At 41.0% G+C, this 23525-nt stretch overlaps 1 protein-coding gene and 1 long non-coding RNA gene across 3 annotated transcripts in view; one reads left to right on the forward strand and one right to left on the reverse strand.

Annotated features, from left to right (window-relative positions):
* Positions 1-1194: 1194 nt before the first annotated feature.
* Positions 1195-23525, reverse strand: part of Myo81F (unconventional myosin 81F) — a 62505-nt gene continuing 40174 nt past the window's right edge. The window contains exons 4-16 of one of the 2 annotated variants that reach the window (XM_033471945.2): positions 18595-18847; positions 16148-16482; positions 15294-15776; positions 12558-13458; positions 12212-12464; positions 11478-11513; positions 10194-11241; positions 9092-9681; positions 8575-8764; positions 6964-8410; positions 6599-6876; positions 6075-6524; positions 1195-5991 (exon numbers count right to left, since the gene is read on the reverse strand). In XM_033471945.2, coding sequence (XP_033327836.1) covers positions 5776-5991; positions 6075-6524; positions 6599-6876; positions 6964-8410; positions 8575-8764; positions 9092-9681; positions 10194-11241; positions 11478-11513; positions 12212-12464; positions 12558-13458; positions 15294-15776; positions 16148-16482; positions 18595-18847 — 6480 coding nt within the window. In that variant the 3' untranslated portion in view covers positions 1195-5775. The remainder of the gene's footprint in view (positions 5992-6074; positions 6525-6598; positions 6877-6963; positions 8411-8574; positions 8765-9091; positions 9682-10193; positions 11242-11477; positions 11514-12211; positions 12465-12557; positions 13459-15293; positions 15777-16147; positions 16483-18594; positions 18848-23525) is intronic. The other variant, XM_033471946.2, reaches the window with a different exon arrangement.
* LOC143260647 (uncharacterized) lies at positions 8293-8897 on the forward strand. Its single transcript, XR_013034926.1, has 2 exons — positions 8293-8434; positions 8569-8897. It is a non-coding gene; the product is annotated as an uncharacterized LOC143260647 (long non-coding RNA).

Raw genomic sequence — 23525 nt, forward strand, 5'->3', positions numbered from 1 at the left:
TGTTTTTTCTCAGCGTCCAAAAAACGTCTACGAATACGATGAAACTTACACGTATTTTTAAGCATAGCGTAATTGATCGACTGTTTTTGTACAATCCCTATATTTTTACTGGGGATTATAAGTATTTTATATATATATAAATATAATAAATTTTATAAATATATAAATATTTATAATATAAGGAATTTGAATTTCGATTGCCAATCGTTGTAAATTCTACAAATTCGATGCAATTATTTTTAGGGAGCACGGTTGTGAACACACAACTTATTTATTCATATTGTTAATTAAATGATCGTCGAAGTTTGAAAAGATGCCGAAGTGCGCAATATTTTTGCATATTTACGGGAATTTGTTTACCTGACAAGAAAACTGACCGTGGGATTTGATTCTGCAAACATTTCTGAAGATGCGACTGTACGGAACAAGTGTCGAAGCGATTTTAAATTCGTACCGGTCGAGCTGCGCATGCGCGGCGTTTCGGCGCCGCGTGATCTGCTGCTCACTTCTCTCGACTCGGCAGTGCCGTAGCTATGCGTGTTCAGCACCGGTAGAGGCATCCAGTAGGGCGCCCATTTTGTGCGAGTAACGTTTAATTTTTTCTCTAACATTTATCTGCTGAAAAGACGTATAAAACCGTTCTATGCAATCCCAAGCATAAAAACAAATAATAATAATAAAGATTAATGAACAGTTGTTGGACTTTCGTGTATCATTGTCGGTTCAGAAAATATTACAACTTGTAATTTCTTTTTTGCCTCGAAGATGACAGCGCGTATTAAGCCGTCACTATCATTAAATGTCACAGATTTCATTTTACAACTTCATTTTACAAATGTTACACTATTGTGGAACTGTATAAATTATATCTGCAAAGTTACAAAATTAATTATTTATGAAGGCTAAGTGAAGCGTCCACGGTAACTTTAGAACAAAGATATATGTAAATAATGATCAGTAACTGATAATTAATTATTTGATTTGAATAAAAATCTACACGGTCCATGGAAATCCATTCTATATTTTACGATTGATAGCTTCACACATTTTTTGAAAGCATTTAACTTGAGTAATTTTTTAATCCAGTCAGAAATCTTTAACTTGATTCCATTTTTATTGGAATGTCTGAAAGAATGTTTCATATTTCTATGGAGAAAACCGGTGTATTAATTATTACCAGAAAATAATCCGTCATTAATTGCAATATTAAAGCTTCGCTTTTCTTTTATTGTATCCTTATACATAGCCCGAGTATATTAATAATCTATATGTATATATATATATATATATATATATATATATATATATATATATATATATATTCATATATTTATATCCATATTTATATGTATAATAGTATGTATATCTTCGTCGCATGTAGGCGTGTTTCTCCTGTTGATTTCTATCGAGTTTACAACCGCCGTTGCATGTATGTATATATGTATATGTATGTATATAATGTAATTGTATGTATGTATGTATATAATGTAATTGTACGTATGTATGTATGTATGTATATAATGTAATTGTACGTATGTATGTATGTATGCATGTATACATGTATATGTGTATGTGGTTGTGTCTGATTCGCAGCGTGTGTGTGTATGTGTGTGTGCGTATTTGTCTATGCGTATCTATTTATATATATACGTATATACAGTCATCCATTTTAAATATTTCAATATAACATCGTCAACCAATAATTTATTTCGCTTAAGCTACACATACGGGGATTTGCAGTTACCCCTTTACTCCGACTTTTTATGTATTATGCACGCATTGCAAATTGCATTCTCGATTCGTAATTAATTTTTTTTCATTACACACGTTTGCCTCTCTCTCTCTCTCTCTCTCTCTCTCTCTCTCTCACTCTCTTTCTCTCTATGCCACTCTCATACACACACTTTTCTCCTTTTTTTTTTGTTTGTTTGTTAATTAGTTAACACGAAGTCTCACTCGTTGAACAGCTCTCGAAGACCTAAGGACACCCAAAGCGGATCACAGTCTGTCTCTGCACTCGTTGAATCTTAGCCAAACTCCCGGAAAGGAAATCGGAATTGAAAGAAGATATTACAGAGAGGGTGCACACAACACAACACAAAAAATGTCTCCACTTCTTCGTCGCGATGAATCCTCGGATATCCCTGGCTCGGCCGACCATAAATAATCAACTCGTCTACTAATCGTCGTCGACCGATCACGACGACGCGCATGCGACTTTTACAAAGTTATCTTACGTGTACATATTTCTTTTTTTTTTGTTTACGTCTGTGTGTCACAGTTTCCGTGTAAATTTGTACAATGTATCGAGCCCCTCCGGCTACGGGAGCGCGGGCCACCGGTGCCCGGGTCATTTCTGACTCGCGCACTTGATATATTCCACCGACGTGACTCCGGCACGGTAGACGGAGGGTTGATAAAAATTCTCGTAAAAAAAAAGAAACTTTTCGTTTGTTTCTTCCTTCCGAAGTGAAGGTTCAACTAGCTCGCAGGATGTGAAATGTACGTAGATAAAACGTTTACGATTACAAAGTGAACATTTCGGTAATGTTAAATAATATATATAATAATATAATATAATATATATAATAATATTATATATATATATTATATTTTTATATATTATTTATATTACTTATATTATTATTATTATTATATATATATAATTAATATAATATATATAATATATAAGAATATAATAATTATATATATATAAGTAAAATAAAATTCGGTTAATTAATAATGCGTTTACAAAGAATTGAACAACGGCTCCAGGGTCATCGAGACGAGATCTTGGTCCTAACGAACTTAGAATTCGACGAGCTCCAGTGTTCGACAAAAGATTCTTAGAGGGATCTTACTTTATTCGACTTTATGTTATAATAACCCTTTCTCGACTGTGTCCCGTTAAAAAAGTCTTTTAAAATCAGACGTGCCAAGTGTTCGCCCTCCGAAATTCGTATCGTACACTTCTGTTTTACTGTGTTTCATCTATCGAACCTCTTAATGTATGTATACAGGGTGTCCCAAAAATGTCTCGTAATAATGGAAATGGCGGGTTCCTCGGATCATTTGAAGCAACTTCTTCATTTACAAAAATGTTCTCCGAGGCACCGTTAACGAGTTATCAATGAAAGAACAGCGACCAATAAGAATCGAGTACGGCTGACGCGAGGCGGCCCAGCCGACCGGGGCGCGAAGCCTTTTCCGCTCATTGGCTCGGTCGCCCCGCGCCAGCCGAGCTCGCCTCTCATTGGTCACTGTTTTTCGTTAATAACTCGTTAACGGTGCCTCGGAAAAAATTTTTGTAAAGGAAAAAGTTGCTTCGAACGACCCGAGGAACCCGCCACTTTCGGATTGCGAGACATTTTTGGGACACCCTGTATTTCTGAGCAGTCGCCATATTGCTCGTCGCCAAAACGGTAATATTAATATACATATATATTAGTAAAAACTAACAATATTTCTAACTGGTGAACTGTAAATAGGTTCTGAGAGAGAGCTTGCTTCCGTTATACACTAGTCTCGCTCTATAAATATGAAAGATTGCATTGAAAGGGTTAAAATATGCGTAGATAGTATTTGTTTCCTGTACCTGCGCGAAGTTTATACAGTAATGTCTCCCTTACTGACGCTCAGATTGTCGACTAAAATGGATCATTTAGAAAGAGGAGACACGATTATTCGAGCCTTGCGGTTCATTTTTATAATTGTGAACAATTTATAACTATAAAAATAATCGTATCTGTTCTTCCCAAATTGTCAATGTTAGCGGACAATCTGAGCGTCAGTAAGGGAGACATTACTGTATTCACATTTCTGCGGGGAAATAGAATCGAATTGAACACTGGAGGGTTCTGCTCCTTGAAATCTATTCGCTATCGTTTAAACATTCGCTTAAATATGTACACACCAAGACATCGAGCGATTCGGGGCTCACGAATTTGAAAGCAGAAACAAAGTAGTAGTAGTAGTAGTAGTAGTAGTAATAGTAGTAGTAGTAGAAGAAGGAATTTCTTTGGACGCAATTTTGTGGCATTTTCGATCGGGATTCGATCGGGTCAGAGAATCGCGGACATGTTGTTTCTTTCTTTTTTCTTTCTTCTTTTCGTTTTTATCATTTTTGCCTTAAACGATAATTCCACTATGACAAGTCTTAACGAGAGAAAAAACGACGCGAAGGATTGTCTGGATATAAACGAAGACCCGGATTATCATTCGACTTTCATTTTGTGAAATGCGATCGAAGAATCTTTTCTCTCCGATATACTTATTAAGTGTGATTACATTTTATCGCGCTTGCTATACGTTGGAATAACTCTGTGTGTGTATGTGTGTGTCTGTGTGTGTGTCTAAATATCATGAATAGCGTGTACACAATGATCAATACGTATGCGAATTTTGCACGAGTTTAATATGCGAGAAACGTTTACGTCGATTCGAAAATGGCGGCCCTTAAGTCGCACCGAATTTTCCATTTATATATTCGTGTTGTTAATTAGTATGTCGCAGTATCGCCGAACAGAGGTGATTATAACGGGAGAAGCGACACCGATGATAACGAACATAATCGGTAAATTGGTCGTTCTTGGTACACACAGCGTTTGTGACTCAGGATGTGCGATAAATCTTGTATACAATATTTTTATATTCGAAAGGAAAAACTCCGATAATCACCCTTCCGTCGAACGATACGAAAATGATATGCCGTAGTGTCGTCGCCACTGTAACGCCAGTGTATCCAGAATGATTCGTCGATTATAATTCGATAGTTATTGCGTCTCACGATAGTCGTATACACTGGAAAAATCGTATAAAAAACATCGAGACGATCGCTCGTAAAAAAGACCAACACGGTACACGTTGACGGAGAAAAAGTGGAATCAGAGAAGTCTTTCAACGGTTTTAAAATTGTAAAATGGCAGTTATTTAATTAACGGTCGGTCCATTCGCTAATCTATTATCCACGGCGCGCGGGTGTAGAGCTATTATGTATCCATCCGTTCCGACGTTTCCTCGAGTCTAAGCTAATCGAATAAATACTGTGGAAGAAAGAAGTATTCCTAGGCTAGGCGTCGTCCCGTTGCGACGATGACTGCGCGCCTTCTCGCCGCTCGATAGGCCTTGCCAGTAAAGCATTAATAACTATAGACAACACCTCTGATCGCCGCGGCCTGATATGCCGAAGTTATTCATAAAACGTATAACTACAAAACATGCGGAACGCGGATCATAGAAATATTATATGACATTAAGGTAATAACGGGACTAGTGGCGAACGAGCGAAATGAAAGCTATACAGGGTGTCCCGGAAAATGTCTATCCGAAAGTAGGAGATTCCTGAGGTGATTTCGAGCAACTTTTTCCTTTACGAAAATTTTCTCCGAGGCGTCGTTTACGAGTTATTGACGAGCAAGCGGTGGCCAATGAGGGGCGAGCTCGGCTGACGCGAGGCGGCGCGAGACGGCCGAGCCAATGAGCGGAACCGAGCTCCGCGCGCTCGTTGGCCGGGCCGCCGCGCGCCAGCCGCGCTCGCCTCTTATTGGTCACTGTTTTTCGCTAATAACTTGTAAACGAAGCCTCGGAGAACATTTTCGCAAAGGAAAAAGTTGCTTCAAATGACCTCAGGAACCACCCAGGTTTGCGAGAAATTTTCGGGACATCCTGCATAAACGAATAATACGAGTCGAAGGTAGAAATGTCACGTATGAGGTAAACGATTCACGTATCAGGCCAGGCAGAGAGGTGTTACACCTAGAAAAATCGGCGAACTTTTTAACTAGCTTGCGACTGTATCACTGGAGCACCTCTATGTAAAACCGAAGCGGGCCGAGACTTTCGGCCGCCGGTGGTGGCTTGCAGATTCGCCGGCGGCGGCTGCAACTGTTGCTGAGCAATCTGCTGAACGATAGCGGACTCCCTCTTCGGCACTTCCGGCGGCGATTGCAGCACGTCCATGTACTCGCGGATCAGATTTGCTATTTGATGGGCCTAAGATCAGACGATAAAACGCATCAGAGAGAACATATCCGGTGACACACCGTTACCACGGCGGTATCGTTCTTCCAATTTACCTGGGACGTGGTGAGAATGACCTTGCTCTGCTTCTTATCGGTGCCGGTTATGATCATCAAACAACTAACGGCCGGGCTGTAACTGAGAATACTGCTATACTCGTAGGTGCAAAGAGCATTTCTGGAACGATGCTCGAGAAGATGAAGACCCTGCTGATCGACGGCCAGCCAAAGGACGCGCGGCCAGTTCGAAGTGAAGGACTGCATCACGTCGAATATCGTAGCTCTGTGCAACGGCCACGACTGTATCAAATTCAAGAACGCTTTCTTTGCCTCCGGCGGCGTCATTCCCCTCAGGGACTGATGGTGCTGAAGAACACCCTCTAAACATAAACTCGGCACTAGTCTCGCGGGCAGGCAGTGGCTTGATATGGTGCGGTAATCATGGTCGAGCACGGCGTCTTGACAATCGCCTAGCTCCAGCTGAGCTTGCAACGCTGTCAGCATCATCTGGAAATACGTGAAAAGCTCAGCAACGCCACGTTCCTCCTTGACACACAATCGTAAACATAACTCTTTCTTACAGCTTCTTTCTCGGTGATGGGGAACCGATCGGCGCGCAGGTCGTGCAACACCTGATGATACAACAGCTCCTTCTCCACCGGATCGTCGAGATTCATGTACTGATCGAGGAACAAATGCTTCTTGAACAGGAAGAAGTGGTGCGCGTGTTTCCTCTGCGACTGGTTCTGTTGCGCGTTCGCGGTCCTGTAACGCTCCCACTTCGACATCACGTCCGCGATCTTCTCTTCAGGTATCAGCGCCCTTTCCGTCGCTCCCAGGACCTCGTATATGGCGTAACCTGCGCGAGTTAGAATTTAAATAAGTAATACAAATACAAATAAAGCGTGAGAATTTGTAGTAAGGAGCGCTCTTCGACAACAATTACCCATCGCCGTCTCCTCGAGGCCGATCTTCGTCTTAATGATCTCCATCACGTCCCTGGCGGTCGCCGACGGATGGAACTCGACGGCGTGATACTGTCCGTCCATGAAGTGGAATCTCGCGTAAATAGGCCTGCGATTAATGGTGCACATGATCTCCTCCCTGCTCGGCGGCCACTGCCTCCTCCTCGTGCCCTGCGTCTTGTAAAGGCACTTCTCAGCGAATCGAGCGTACTTGCCCTCCTCGGTGACGTAGTCGCTGGCGCACCGCTTCAAGTGGGCGATCAGATACTTCCGGATGACCTTCTGCGGCGGCAGGATCACGGAACAGGCCAGAGACAGCAGCGCCCAGTGCCTCAGGTTCACCCGACTGTTCGGGTCAGGATGGTCGGTGGTCTGTTTAATTAATTGTAAATACAGTTCGCCTAACAGATTCTCTTTCCTTATGCAACGCTCCATGACCGTCTGTATCAGATTCACGTGCTCGTCCTCCACCCTCCGGACAGTGTCGCCGTTCTGGCCAAGACCCGCGTACGTCAATATCAACTGGAACACGCTGAGCGATATTTGCTCGTCCGGGTCGGGCAGTTTCGAGAGACTCTGCGGTATCGCCTGCCTGCTGAACGCCCAATAGGCGTACGGGAAGCCTTTGTAGGTCTCGCCGTGATCGGTCGCGCTCCCGTGCTCCTGACGCAGTTTCTCTATTCGGTGCTTGGACAGCCTTCTAAGGGTGTTCCTGAGGAAACCACCGCCCGAGTCCTGAGGTTTCCTCAATATCTCCGCGTCGACCAGCGTCCGCCGGCAATTCACTAAATTATGATAGAGCCTGATGCGATCCTCGTTCGTGATACACTTGAGCTTCTTGGTGGGGACCTCGTTCTCCGTGATCCAGCCGGCCAACGACGGGCAATAACTGACGATCAGGCTGCCTATCTCGTTCTTCTGCGCCGTCTCGAACACGAAGCATTTGTGCGAGCTGTCCGGATTGTGTCGGAGCAGGGACAGAGTGATGAAAGAGTCGCTCGGGTCCAGCATGATACTCTCCACATCTTGGTAGCGATATTCCGATAGGACGAACTTGTCGTCCGGCTTGATCAGCATCAAGCCGTCGCAATTAATGCCCAGGATCAATTGATTGCCGTAGGACCAGTAGCCGCGGTAGGTGACGTTGAACATCGTCGTGCCGTACAGAGGATACTGCATCACGCAGGACAAGTACAACACTTTGGCTGCCAGTTCCTTACGGCCGGCGCCGTATTGTCTGTGCGCCTGTGCTATTATCGGCACCCAAACGTCGTCGCCGCGGGCGCGACTTATTCGATAAGGCAGAAAACTGTCCACCTCGCTGTAATAGTCCAGCCGATCGTTGTCTTTTGGATCGCCCAGAGACACTTGGGCCTGCAGACCCGCCAACTGCAGCGCGACCTTCTCGGACACCGGGAAATCGTCGCACTGAAAGTTTAAATATTCAATAATGTAATATATATATTTTATATTATTATATTAATATTATATTATATTATTATATTATATTATATATATATATATGTATGTATATATGTATTATATAATATTAAGCGTTTGTTCCCTCATGTTGTTCTTTTGTACAGCCATACCTTGACCACGTTGTAAACAGCCTGAGCGTACAGCATGTTCACCTCGACAGGATCTTGAGAGATTTCTCGGGTGTTGCGGAACAGTCTACGTTTGAAGACGAATCGATTGTCACCGCTGCCCAACGTAGCATTATTGCCACGCCGCAGCGTTGAGAAGGTTGACTGCGCTGTGTTCAATTTACACTGCTTCCTGAAAAAGCGCCGAACGAAGACGGTTAGTTTCTTTTTTATCTTTAGGATCGTTTATAATTGTATTCATTATTTTTTGCCAGCATTTCTTTTTAAATGCATTCTCTCTAAATATATGTGACAATTTAAATTAATTGCCGGAAACTATCCATCAATTTTTGTCAACATTTCTTTTTAATGTACTCTCTCTAAATAGACATGATAGTTTAAATGAATTGTCAGAAACTAGATAGAAAATATATTCCACACAAAAAAGTACAAATAGTTGTAACGACAAATGCTTAATTTATTTAATCGAGTTATTAACGAAAAACGTGGATAGACATACATTTCCCAAGCAGCGATGACGTCGTACAAATAGTCGTGGGCGCGCACATGTTCTTCTCCGTCGGGTCTGCTCTGATAGATTGCCCATCCCTCCAGAGACCGCAAGCCTAATTTTTCACCTAGTTTCGCCACTGCGTCTGCAGCGGTGTCGGTCGGATGAACGTCGATCGCTTTGGTTCTTCCATCCAAGAAGAAGAAGCGGCACACTATGGTGCCTAATCGTCTCATCGCAGCAATTTCCACCGTTGACGGCGGATGCTGTCTACACGAGACCTTCATGTTCTTACAATTATCGACGCACCATTGCACGTACTGCCTCAATTTCCCTTCGAGGGCTAGATTCTTCTTCAAGAAGGACACGAAATATTTGTACAGCAATTTGCTGGGCTGGAAAGCAACAATCGCTAGACACAACAGCAACCAGACACGTTCCGCCCATTCTGGATTAGGATTGTTCGTCGCCTGACGCATGCACTGAACGAAAACCTCGTCCCGCAGTTCTTCGCGTTCTATGCCGTAGCCAATTATGCTCTGTATGGTTGCGATCTCCTGGTCTAGTTTCATCTCTCCTCTGAGGTACTTGCAGAGATCCTGAAAGCCAACGAAATATATGTAACGCCTATTACATAAATAATAGACATAGATTATATTATATGTATAATAGATCTATTATATAATAGATCAATATACAGTATCAAGGACGGTTTTCAAAGCGACAATTAAACACCATCCTTAGCGAAAATGCAATTCGCGGCTTCGTTTACGAGTTATTAACGAAAAACACTGACCAATGAGAGGTGAGCTCGACTGGCGTGCGGCGGCCCAGCCAACGAGTGCGCGGACGCCCAGTTCTGCTCATTGGCTCGGCCGTCTCGCGCCAAACGATCTCGCCTCTGATTGGTCACTGTTTTTCGTTAATAACTCGTAAACGAAGCCGCGAATTGCATTTTCGCTAAGGAAAAAGTTGCTTTAAATCACCTCAGGAACCCCCTCCTTCCGATTTGCGACATTCTGTATAATAGATCTATCAGAATAAATCTAATAGATGTCTATAATAGATCTATCACATAAATTATATATTTAAGAGTATCAATATCGCTTACCCTGAACACCGAACAGGCCACGTTAACGTTATCAGGGTCGTACATGTGAATATGAGAATTCGGTATCGTGGATCCCTTATAGTACGTAACCATTTCATACTTCGGAATGTACTCCACGCTTTTGCCGCGCGATTTCCTCGTGAGCGTAGCGATAATTGTCCCCTCGGGCGATCTTTCGTGGCTGTTGAAGTAATTCTGCGCGAACTCTACGATATCGTGATAAGTAACTTCGTTGTCCGGCTCTTTCTTGTCCTCCAGCTCCTGAAGCTTGCGTTCCACGCGACACTTGCGTCTCTGTTCCCGTTCGACGGGCGGCTGTTGCGACTGTTGCGTCTGCGGTTGCTGTTGGTCGTGGCCGTTTTGCTGTTGCTGAGGCACCGGCTGATGATGATTGTGGTGCAAATGATGGCTGTTCGAGTTTCTGGATTCCGGCCGCGACGGTGGACTGCTGGCGATTTGCTCCTTCATGGTCTTGTTGTTTGGCAGAGGAGGAGGGGGGGATCCGCAGGTGTCGCCGTTCACCAGCGGGCCGGAATTTCCGTTCACCACGATGGGACTGCTGGGACTGTTGTCCTCGCGCGGCAAAACGGACTCGTAAATCGGTTCCCCGTTGTCGGTGGAGGAGTCTCCGTTTATGGCCAAGGGTGGAGCAGGAGGCGGCGGAGGCGGAGGGGGTTCAGTGGGTTCTGGAAGACTCGGTTGGCCAAGCTTGCCGGTGGTCCCACCGGTTATCCTCTGCTGCTGAGGCTGCGACTGCAGAGGCGACGGAGCGTCCTGACCGTTTGGAGTATTTGCTTTGGACTCTGCTTTTGAGTTCATCTCCATCTCTTGCTGTATCACAGTTTCTAGCTCCACGTCGAGGTCCTCCACCAGCTCGTCCATCTGCTCCCCGATTTCCTCGATGATCTGATTGCCTTTCGTTGACTGCACGTCGGAGAGGAACGAGAACAGATTGTCCAAGTCGACGGACTGCAGATCCGAGGCGGCCATTTTCGAGTTCATTTGTTCGGCCATCTGCGACAATGCGGCGATCTCTTCCTGCGCTTTCCTGTAATAATAAACGTTTCCCATGTAACATTGGACTCGAGTATTGTTGCGCGTGTTTTTTTTTAGTGTTCAAGGTTTTTTTAGTGTTCAAGCGCACAGATCAGACAAATGCGAGACGCGTGCTATAGTGGTGCGTGTAGTATAGTCGTTAAGCTCCGTGTGTGTCTGTGTTAAGAGAAATTACTTATTGCAGAGCTTGTCATGCGGCAAGGGCCTTCGAACTACCGGCGAACTTACCCGGGCTCCATTCCGACAATACCATTGTACTGTGCGCTACAAGGGACACAAATGGAGAATTAACCCACTAAAGAACCATCATCCCGTGCGAAAGTCTCACTCTGTATATTTTAGCAGATTGAAATTTATGCGCAGAACTTATGGAATGCAGGGAAAGCTCTTATAACAGCGGTTATAAGAGTTGAATTATTATTACACTTTAAATTGCACGCTGTATTAAGAATTATTTTTACTAAAAGTTCTACAATATCAAGGACGGTTTCCAATGCGACAATTAAACGTCATAGCTATATTAAATGTTGAACTTGTTATACGTTGATTTTGGTAAACGTATAAAGAACAAAATTTTCATAGAACTACAGTTTGAAACATCTTATTGTACATCTATTTGTACAGTAATGTCTCTCTAATTGACGCTCAGATTGTCCACAGAGATGGACAATTTTTATAATTACAAATTGTCAACAATTAAATAAAAACGAGCCGCGAGGCTCGAATAATCGTATCTCCTCTTCTCAAATTGTCCATTTTTCTGCAGAATCTGAGCGTCAGTTAGGGCGACATTACCGTAGCGTGCAATTTATGGCTGGTAGAAACAGGTGGCACGTTTCACCGACATTCTTTTCATCCCTTTATAAGTTGTGCGCAATACTGGTGAACCATTCTTTGATATCGGCATACGAGAAAACTTTCCCGGCATTCTATGTAACACGAGACGCGGACAAGTTTTATACCTCTGGCTCTCTTCCAACGCTTTCTTGTCCTCCATAAGTCGTCTCTCCTCCTCCAATCTCTCCCTCTTCCTCATTTCCTCATCCACTCGCCTCATTTCCCTCAACGCCGCCGCCACTTCTCTAGCGAACACGCCGCGCAAGTGACTCTGAATGACGATCGCTGCCCTCCGCTTCCTGATGAACATTATTCTCAGCTTCCAGCCGCGATACGCGTGCTGTACCTTGAGCGCGGCGTCTCTGATACGCTTGTATTCTACAAAAAAAAAGAAAAGACAAGGATAAATAGTCTAATAATCTATTCTCCTTATTAGAATAATTTATCCTAATGAAAAAGAGGCAAAGGTACCTTTGCGTACAACAGAGCCCCGCCAGATCTTCTGTATCATTATAGCATTGCTAGTGACCATCTGATTTCTGGAATCCTCGAGCGGCTCGTGCACGTAGCTCCTCAAGAACACTTTGGTCTTCCCGATTTGCCACTCGGTCTCCGGTATGCCCTGACTACCGATCAAACATCTCACGGTCTCTTTCTCATCGTCGAACCGTGGCATACGTCCTTTGTCGAGGCATATGTATCTAGCAACAAAGTCGTGGAAGGCCATATGTATCGGGAAACCTTCTTTCCTAATCCTAATGATGTCCAACATGCCCAGATATTTCAGCTGATCAAGGACCAGCTTCTCGTCATAATGATTCGCTATCTTCTGCATGTTGGGCTTGATACATCTAGCGTACCAAGGGGTGGTGGCTTGAAGGACGTCGACCAGGGCTTGCAACTGGTGCCTAAACGAGTCGCAGAGGGTCGGCTTGCCCTTGGACGTTCCGCGGGACATCGTGGTGGCGCTTCCGCTCGCCCTTGCCACAGTGCACCCTAAAAGATCTTGGTAGACCGTGATCTCCTGCACGAATTCGTTGGTGCTGCGCGACATCAGGTCAAAGAACACGTCCTGCTGCACGTCCCGATTCTTGTCCACGAAACCCTCCACCGTGTAGGTGACGCAGCCGGCGTAATGCTTCACGCCGAACTCCTTCTCCCATTTGCGGCGGTCGTCGCCCTTCACGTAGCACGAATGGCTCTCGAATTCGGCGTGCAGATTGGTCAGGTAAGCCAGGTCCGAGCCTTTCGGCATATGGCACTGCTCCGTCAGTAACTTAAGAACACAGCGCGGAGGTTTCTCGATTAATTCCAGGCACATGGTGTTGTCCGTGAAGGTGATATGGGAGTATTGGATCTCTTCCTGGCGGTACTGAAATTTCAAACGTTGCCGGCGTTAGGGTAATTCGCTTCGACGGACAGTGTATGTTGTTTCGGGGTGTCTTTTTGTTACAATTCATGCTTTTCGTAATAATCTTTCATAGTAATGCTTGATTACCGATACTGATTTTAACCCTTTGCACTCAGAGGCCCCGCTAAAATTTGTTGTATCACATTCTAAGATAATTTCTGTGTTAACAAAGTTTAGGATTTAAAAGATCAATTTGAAAGCGTAACTGTTGTGTGAGTAGCAAGACACAGTTTCATTCGCATGAAATGCACTTAGGCGTAGAAAATGAGAATACTATAAGTCAGAAAGATTATTTCAGGTTTACGGTTCAAGTAGCTTCGAGTGCAAAGGGTTAATAGTTCTTATACAAAATTCACTTAAAAATAAAAGACTTCAAGAAATCAATTTGAAAGCGTAACTGTTGTGTAAGTCGCAAGACACAATTTCATTCGCATCAAATGCACTTTGGCATAGAAAATGAGAATACTATAAGTCAGAAAGATTATTTCAGGTTTACGGTTCAAGTAGCTTCGAGTGCAAAGGGTTAATAGTTCTTATAGAAAATTTACTTAAAAATAAAAGACTGAAGAATTCATTCGAGTTTACAATGATTATTGGACTGTCGAATTTTCTGCAGATATCTGTTTCCATTTTATGTGAATCATTAGGACAAAGAATACCATGGCCCATAATATAGAACAGTATTAATAAACTGGTCAATCGACATATACATAATTTCAGTCTATTTGTTTAGCTTTTATTTTTTCTCAGTGCTTATAGAGAATTTATTCAAATTTAGCTACCAACTTACACAGTTGCAATGATAAATAAAAATCGTTGTTTTAACGCGTGACTTCTAGGTTCTTAGTAGTTACAGTAAGGTGTGAAAAGAAAAGCTTCTTCTAAAGACTGTACAGAAAGGAAAAAAAGCGAAGTATAAACGACAGTTTTTGAGTAGGGCTCGACGATGTCAACAAACTTGTCTTCAAAAGACTTCCTTTGACACAGCTGACGAATACATCAGTTCAGAAGGGCTTATAAGGGGTTATGTCAAGGTTTTTGTCACAATCACGTTTTTCATACCAACTGTATTACTAACACAGTCCGGTTTTGTTATTAATATTTCTCATGAAAATTTACTTAAAAATTAATGACTGAAGGTAACAGAATTAATTCAAGTTTCCAATAATTATTGGACGAATTTTATGCAGATATTTGTTTCCAATTTATGTAAATTGGTATTATAAAAAATACCATGGCCCATAATAAGTCAATATTAATGAACTGGTTAACATATATATGGTTAGCATATACATAATTTCAGTCTCTTTGTTTAGCTTTTATTTCTTCTCAGTGCTTATATAGAATTTATTCAGATTTAGCTAGCAACTTATACATCTGCAATGATAAATAAAAATCGTTGTTTTAACACGTGACTTTTAGCTTCATAATAGTTACAGTAACGTGTAAAAGGCAAAGGTTCTTCTAACGACTGTACAGAAAATAAAAAAGCGTAGCAAAAACGACTCTTTATGAGCAGACCTCGACAATGTCAACAAAAGCTTGTCTTCGAAAGTGTTCCTCGGCACAGCTGACGGATACATCAGAGTCCTTAAGAGCTTACAAGGGGCCCCGGACGGTAAAGTAATTAGAAAAGCGCCTAGAGCGTCTGTGGGCAACGCGATAAGCATCTGACTGGCCGATCTGTTCGACGACAACCTCTGTAACGACTGCTTCAATATTACCAGTTGCACCCTGAGCTATAAATGAACCGAGTGGAAAATAGGGTCGGATCATCGTGGTGGTAACCCACTTACTAGTTCTTGCTCCAACGCGAATACATAGTGATTGAAAAACTTGTGCAGCTTCTCGTTGGTGTAATTGATGCAGAGCTGCTCGAAGCTGTTCACGGCGAAGTTCTCGAAGCCGAATATGTCGAGGACGCCGAGGAATCTGGAGCTGTCCTGGCCGGGATTCGTGCAGTTGTTGATGTGGTTGATCAGCCAGGCGAACGTACGCGAGTACAACGCCTTCGCCATCGCGTGCCGGTTCTCCCGGGCCTCTTGCACCTTCAACGGTATCTCGGTGATGTTGCCGCGGACGTTTATCTGCCTTATCAGGACAACCTTCGTTAGATCCTCGACCTGGAGGCCGAGCAACGGCGCCACCGTCCCGATGATCTCGACGTCCTCTTTAGTCAGCTCGCAACGCTCGCCGTCCACGTCCTCGAAGCTCAAGTTGCCCAGCCAGAGAATGGCGGACAGCACCCGGAAGATGCCCTCGCACATCTCTGGCGCGACCTAGAAACGCACAGAGATGTTGAAGAAACTTGCAGATTAATTTTCTGTTTTCCTTTTTTAATTAAAGGATTCGACAATTGCCCAGTTTAATAATTAAAGGGTTCGGTAATTGAAAGAATTCGATAATTGAAAAGTTCGATAATTGAAAGAATTCGATAATTGAATAGTTCAATAATTAAAGGGTTCGGTAGTTGAACAGTTCGAAAATTGAAGGATTCGACAATTGCACAGTTCAATAATTAAAGGGTTCGACAATTGAACAGTTCAATAATTGAAAAATTCGATAATTGAAAGAATTCGATAATTGAATAGTTCAATAATTAAAGGTTCGACAATTGAACAGTTCAATAATTGAAAAATTCGATAATTACCTGGAGCACGTTGAACGCGAGCCTAAGCGCGTCCAGTTTCTTCGAATCGGAGATCCCATCGATCTTCACGCAGCCGGACTGATTGAGATACTTGTAGTGGGTGGCTGGCATCAATTTGTATTGTTCCGCGAATTCCTTGTCCCTCGTGCCCGCCTCGACCAGCTGATAGAACACATGGTAATTCCTCTCACCGGCGCTCTGGAAAGTTATGCGGCTCTGCTCGAGCAGGTAATCCTGGATGATGCATCCTTTGATCATCCACTTGCTGTCGAAGCAGACTTGCATGAACTTCCCGAAACGGGAGCTGTTGTCGTTTCTCACTGTCTTCGCGTTACCTGGTTTCGAACATAAACGTTACTTGTTTATAATGAATATATGGACTGGTATATTGGATTATGCAGTTGTTATTTTTACGGATCGAATTAAAGACAATTGGATTGCACGATGATGTCTGTCAGGCTATCTTAAATATATAATAAATATATGTTGAAAATATATTGCTATTTTTAATTTATTTATTTTAATTTATTTTTGTCAGGATTCGATATGCTTTCATGTATCCACGAAGTTTTAGATTTAAAATTGTATATTAAAAATTCGATGATTGAATAGTTCAATAATTGAAAAACTTGATAATTGAAAAGTTCAATAATTGAAAAAACTCAATAATTGAAAAGTTCGATAATTAAAGGGTTCAATAATTGAATAGTTCGATAATTAAGGGGTTCAATAATTGAATGGTTCGATAATTGAACAGTTCAATAATTGACAAATTCGATAATTGAGAAATGCAATAATTGAACAGTTCAATAATTGAGAAATTCAATAATTGAAAAATTCGATAATCGAAAAGTTCTATAATTGAAAAAATTTGTAAATTAAAAAGTTCGATAATTGAAAAATTCGATAATTGCATAACAATAACTAATAATAATACGATTTATATATTTTTCTGAAACAGCAGCGACGTCGACGACGTTTCTTCGTGTATCGTTCCGCGGGGGAAATGCAAACGATACAATTTTTATGATAACCCCTCGAATCTTTCTTCCGCCGTTGACCCAGTTTTCACCCCTCGGCTCTGCGTTTAACACCTGACTCGTTCCTCGGCCTCTTGACTCCGAGTCATGAATTCCCTTTATTTTTAAATGCCATTAAGAATAGCGTTCGTCGACCCGTTTCATGAAACTCGCCTGTTTACGTCCGCCTATTTCGAGGGTTGCGTTTTTTAAAGCGAGCGCCGGATACCCTCGAAAAGTATATCCAAGCCGCAGCTGAACGCTCCTGAAAGACGGTCTGAAGCGGTTGCGAGACACGATGAATGAGTGCCTCCGTGCCTCGACCGAAAACGACGATATCAAATGAGCGCATCTATTTCGTCTAATTCGCCAGACAGTCCTCCTTTCGTAATTGAACCCTCGGATGCGAGATCGACCCGAGGGCACTCGAGCCCTTCTTCCGTAAAACGTATAAATCGATTTTTCATTTTATTCTAAATATATACGGTAATGTCTCTCTAATTGACGCTCTCGGATCAATGTCTCTCTTATTGACGCTCTCGGATCAATGTCTCTCTTATTGACGCTCTCAGATTAATGTCTCTCTTATTGACGCTCTCGGATTAATGTCTCTCTTATTGACGCTTTCTGCTCGAAAATTAGCGTCATTCACGGAGTAAATATTAGTTTACATTACTTTATAAAAGTTACAAAATTATATTAATATAATTATTATATATATATATATATATATATATATATATATATATAATATATAATAATATAATACATTATATATATTATAATTATAATATAATTATATTGATTTAAGTTACTTTATAAATATATTAGTTCATGAATGCTACAAAAAATTATTTCAAATTAGTCCATATTAATTCATATTAGTTCACAAAAGCAACAATAAGTTCATAGCAACATTTGCCGCTCGCAACATAAAGGTTGTACAAAATTCGCATCTTAATAATCGCGAATTAATTCAATGCCATAAATCTAGCGTCGAAGATCCGAGCGAAAAATCGAAAGAAGAAAAATCAGAAAAGACGATCAACCCTCCACATGCACCCATCAACGTCGCTTCAATGTTTCGCATAAACGGGACACCCCCCCTCCATTTTCTAAGCGAATTTCCGCGAGTTTTGGTCGGCCGACCAAGGAAGGAAGTTATGGGGGTTGCACGGGGGTGGCCGCGCGACAACAAGCCGAAACACATCGCAAGCTCGAATCGACGGTAAACTCGCGGAGAGAGGGAGAGAGAGAGAGAGAGAGAGAGGAGAGAGAGAGAGAGAGAGAGAGAGAGAGAGAGACAGAGAGAGAGAGAGAGAGAGAGAGAGAGACAGAGAGACAGAGAGACAGAGAGAGAGAGGGAGAGAGAGAGAGAGAAGATACAATTAACCCGGTAAATTGGTCGTTAACGGAGCTGCTAATTACCGAACGCTTCGAGGATGGTGTTCGCCTCGAGGATCTGCTGCTCCACCCACGTGTCCACGTTGCTGGTCACCGAGCACAGGTATTGCAGAATGAATTTCGTGGTCTCGGTCTTCCCCGCGCCGCTCTCCCCCGATATCACGCAGGATTGATTGCTCTCGGTGTCCTGGAGCGACCTGTAAGCCGCCTCGGCGAGCGCGAACACGTGCGGCTCCAGGGAGCCCATCTTTTGTCCATGGTATCTATTCACGTACTCCTGAAAAAAAAGAATGGTTCACTGGTATCTTTTTTCTTTGATTTCTTTTTTTTCTGTTTCTTGCGACTATGAAATCGCGTACGAGCTATGAAATGAAATTGGATAAATTAGATTTCTAGAATATTTGAATAATGTTTCTATTATTTTTATATGATATTTCTATTATTTTCAAATAATATTTCTATACTTTAATTGCCCTTTAAAGGGCTGTAGTAATGTATTTAATAAATATAAATATAATATAATACAATATATGCTGTAATATAATATTTTATATATATAATATATAATATAATATTATTATAATATAATACAATATTATTATAATATATAATATAATATTATTATAATATAATACAATATTATTATAATATTTTATAGTTACGAATTATTACAGATAATAATATATAATAATATTATTATATAATATATAATATTATACATATATGTATATATTATAATTTACATTAATTAATTATTAGTTATATATATAGTTATATATTGTTAGTTACAGTTAGATTAATTATGCAAAAGCTTATTATTTAACGATCTAGTACGACAGTTCGTGCAATAATTGTCGCTGTAAAATACAATACAGTTATTACTGTAAAATACAATAATATTCTAAAATGAAAGAGTTGCAACCCCGTTATCATTCTCCCCTACCAATTAACAATTACACACACTGAAATTCGTAGAAACATGAAAGAATATTAATACACCTATTTCCCCTGAAACATGAAACGCGATGCTGGATGATAAGAGTGACACGGGGGATGGATAAGATTGATTCCGCGAAGAGACCGGCCACTTTATGGCCGCCGCACATATAAACGCCCCCGTGGCTTATTCGAAATCGAACTTGTTATACAGGGTGTCCTATCTATATCGAGATACCGCGCGACTTCCCGCGGCGTGCCTCCCAAGGGAATTCGGTAAATGAAAGGGGATGACGATGAAACACGAACGTCCCTATCGAATGACGCTCGCAATTAATCGGGTTACCAGGGTCGACGCGGCCACCCCTTCCCCCCCCCCCCTCCGCCGCCGCCGCCCTTAATTCGAACCTTCTATTGGATCAACGGAGAATCTGTTTGTCGCGGCAGGCGCGTTCGAAACAGTAATTAAAGCTAATGGGAGGAGAGCTACACCAGGGTGAATATTCTCTCGGCTGAAAAGCGGGACGAGACTTTTTTCTTTTTCTTTTTTTTGCTTTTTTTGCGCATTCTGTATCGGCGTAAAAAATGAATGCCGTCGGAGGAAGAGAGAGAGAGAGAGAGAGAGAGATACTCTCTGAAAGCTCGACTTTCGTATTCATTGGATTACAGTGTCAAAAGAAGTCTGTCTCGATCGCTTAAACGAGCCTTTTTTTCTTTTTTTTTGCTCGATAAATAATGGTCGGTGATTTGGTTTTTCAGAGGTTGCTTCGAATAATTATTCTTTCTTTTCTTCGAGCGTGGCACAGCGAATTTTTATGCGAATGGCACAGTTGTTCGATGATATTGTATATTATTTAATGAACGCGAAATTATTTGGTATTGTTTATTAGTATTATTTAGTATTATTTATTAGTACTATTTAGTAGTATTTATTAGTATTATGTAGTATGATTTATTAGTACTATTTATTAATATTATTTATTGGTATTATTTATTAGAATTATATAGTATTATTTATTAGTATTATTTAGTATTATTTATTAATATTATTTAGTATTATTTATTAGTATTATTTAGTATTATTTATTAGTACTATTTAGTATTATTTATTAGTACTATGTAGTATGATTTATTAGTACTATTTATTAATATTATTTAGTATTATTTATTAGTATTATTCATTAGTACTATTTATTACTATTATTTAATATTTTTACTATTTCTTCGCTATTTTATTTTACGTTTCACACTATCAAACCTAATTTTGAATTAGAATTATTTACTCCTGCATGGAATAAATACTATTTTATTCCAACTATGAAGAATCTATTATTTATAAAATAATATTTCAAATATTTGTCTCTTCTGAGAGATCTTTCGCTCTACAAAATCGTTTATCGTACAAAGTTGGACCATCTTGCCGACGATCTCGCGACGCAACAAGGTACGACACCTGCCAGAGCACGTTCGCGAAACTGAATTCACCTTAAATCGAATTATGCATCCACGTGACAGCTCATTCTACATGCGAAATCGTGAATGCAGTCCTATGGTCTGGATTTAAAGTGTTCATTGTTTTCTATATCATAAATTTCGTGGATGGGGAATACAGAATAAGGCGAATGTTTGACGAAATGAATAATAATAATAATAATGATAATAATAATAATTTTGTTATGTCAAGGTTATTTGTAATAATAATATTTACAATAATAATTTTGTTATGTCGAGGTTATTTGTAATAATAATATTTATAATAATATATTAAATAAATAAATATATATAATATGATATAAGTAGAATAGAATAGAATAAAATAAAATAAAACAGAATAAAAAATAGAATAGATTAGAATAAAACAGAATAAAATAGAATAGAATAAAATAAAATAAAATAAAATGAAATAAAATAGAATAAAATAAAATAAAACGAAATAAAAATAGAATAAAATAGAATAGATTAGAATAAAACAGAATAAAATAGAATAAAATAGAATAGCATAGACTAAAATACGATAAAATATTACAAAATAGAATAGAACAGAATAGCACAAAATAAAACAAGATAAAATAAATTATCACATGTGTCCAATAAATAAAACACTGAATAAACTCCTCACAAATTATTCCTCATTACAATTTCAACAATCAATCATACAATTCAAACAAATTGCCTGACAATTCGCGTAGAACCGGCTCCACATCGCATCGTGCCACCTTAAAAACCAAAAAAAAGAAAGAAACGAAAAAGAAAAAAAAACAGACCGTCCGTCAAAACGTGCTTCACCAAGATCTCGAAGAAAGTTGCCTAATTTTTTAACAAGAGAAACTTCGTCCCGTCAAGAGTCTCGCGTCGTCCCGTCCCGGCCCGGCCCGGCCCGGCCCTGTGCACTCATACATTATGCAGGTTGCACCCGGTGAGCCCCGGTCTCCGCAGCCGGAGCCGAGTGTAGAAGAAGTAGTGCAACCCAGTTTCGCGTCGGACCTGCGACGACTCTCTGCACTCTGCGGCGCGCAACCGAGGGGCGCAGAGTACGTTAATCCCAGCGTACGCGAACCCCCGGCGCCGGCTCGTGAAAATTCATCGCGACACACTCGATCCATTTCCATGAACCTATTACCACAGGCAGCGCGAGAGACCTTAAACGAAAACGAGGCGGCGCGACGTTTATGTTTTCTGCACGTTTATGTTCGTTCCACTCGGATGTCACCGGGTCGTCGTTTCGCTTTGGCCCCGGAGCTAACACCGGATAGGGGAGCGCGCGCGCGCGCGCGCCACAGTTTCACGGTTTCCGGCGAGTGCCGCGAGACGCGAACTTGTAAAGTCAAACGCGAATCGAAAGTGTCCCCGGCTTTCTATTCTCTCGTGCGATCTTTTTCCATTCGTTTCGCCATTGTTTTCTTGGGAGAGATGATTCTTCGTTTCGTTAGGTGATGCGTGATACAGTGATGTAATTGTAATGTAATGTAATTGTAATGTAATGTAATTGTAATGTAATTGTAGTATCATGTAATTGTAATTAATGTAATTATAGTATCATGTAATTGTAATGTAATGTAACTATAGTATCATGTAATTGTGATGTAATTGTAATGTAATTGTAATGTAATTGTAATGTAATTGTAATGTAATTGTAATGTAATTGTAATGTAATTGTAATGTAATTGTAATGTAATTGTAATGTAATTGTAATGTAATTGTAATGTAATTGTAATGTAATTGTAATGTAATTGTAATGTAATTGTAATGTAATTGTAATGTAATATAATTGTAATGTAATGTAATGTAATTGTAATGTGATGTAATATACTTATAGTATCATGTAATGTAATGTAATTGTAATGTGATGTAATATACTTATAGTATCATGTAATTGTAATATAATGTAATTATAATACCATGTAATTGTGATGTAATTGTAATGCAATGTAACGTAATTCTCTCTCTCTCTCTGTATTTCTCTCTCAATCTCCCTCTCTCTCTCTCTCTCTCTCTCTCTCTCTCTATTTCTCCTTCTCTCTCTTTATTTCTCCCGCTCTCTCTCTCTCTCTCTCTCTCTCTCTCTCTCTCTCTATTTCTCCTTCTCTCTCTTTATTTCTCCCGCTCTCTCTCTCTCTCTCTCTGTATTTCTCTCTCAATCTCCCTCTCTCTCTCTCTCGATCCCGTCTACCGCCAGATAAAACGCTCATATTTCAAAGAATTCATTTCCACCGGCAGCTGTGCTTCCGCTGTGCTCCCGAAATGGCCGCCAGGTTTTCGCAACGGAAGAAGGTTAGATAGCGCGGTAAGAGCTGTTCAAACAGAACCGTCCGGCGGTTTAACGTATGCCGTTAAAAACCGGGCCGATCTAAAAAGCAAAACAATCAGCGGCGAAGAGGGTCAGGAGGAAATCGGTTGCTCCGCGGACCGGATGCGACCCTCTCCGGCCACAGATAAGATACATCGCCAGGGGTTTTCCCTGGGACGGCCACCTGGAACACGTTTGCGCGCTGCTATTCTTAACTGGCCCATTTATTTTC

The sequence above is a fragment of the Megalopta genalis genome, chromosome 16 (assembly GCF_051020955.1).
Source record: "Megalopta genalis isolate 19385.01 chromosome 16, iyMegGena1_principal, whole genome shotgun sequence".
NCBI classification, from domain to species: Eukaryota; Metazoa; Arthropoda; class Insecta; order Hymenoptera; family Halictidae; genus Megalopta; species Megalopta genalis.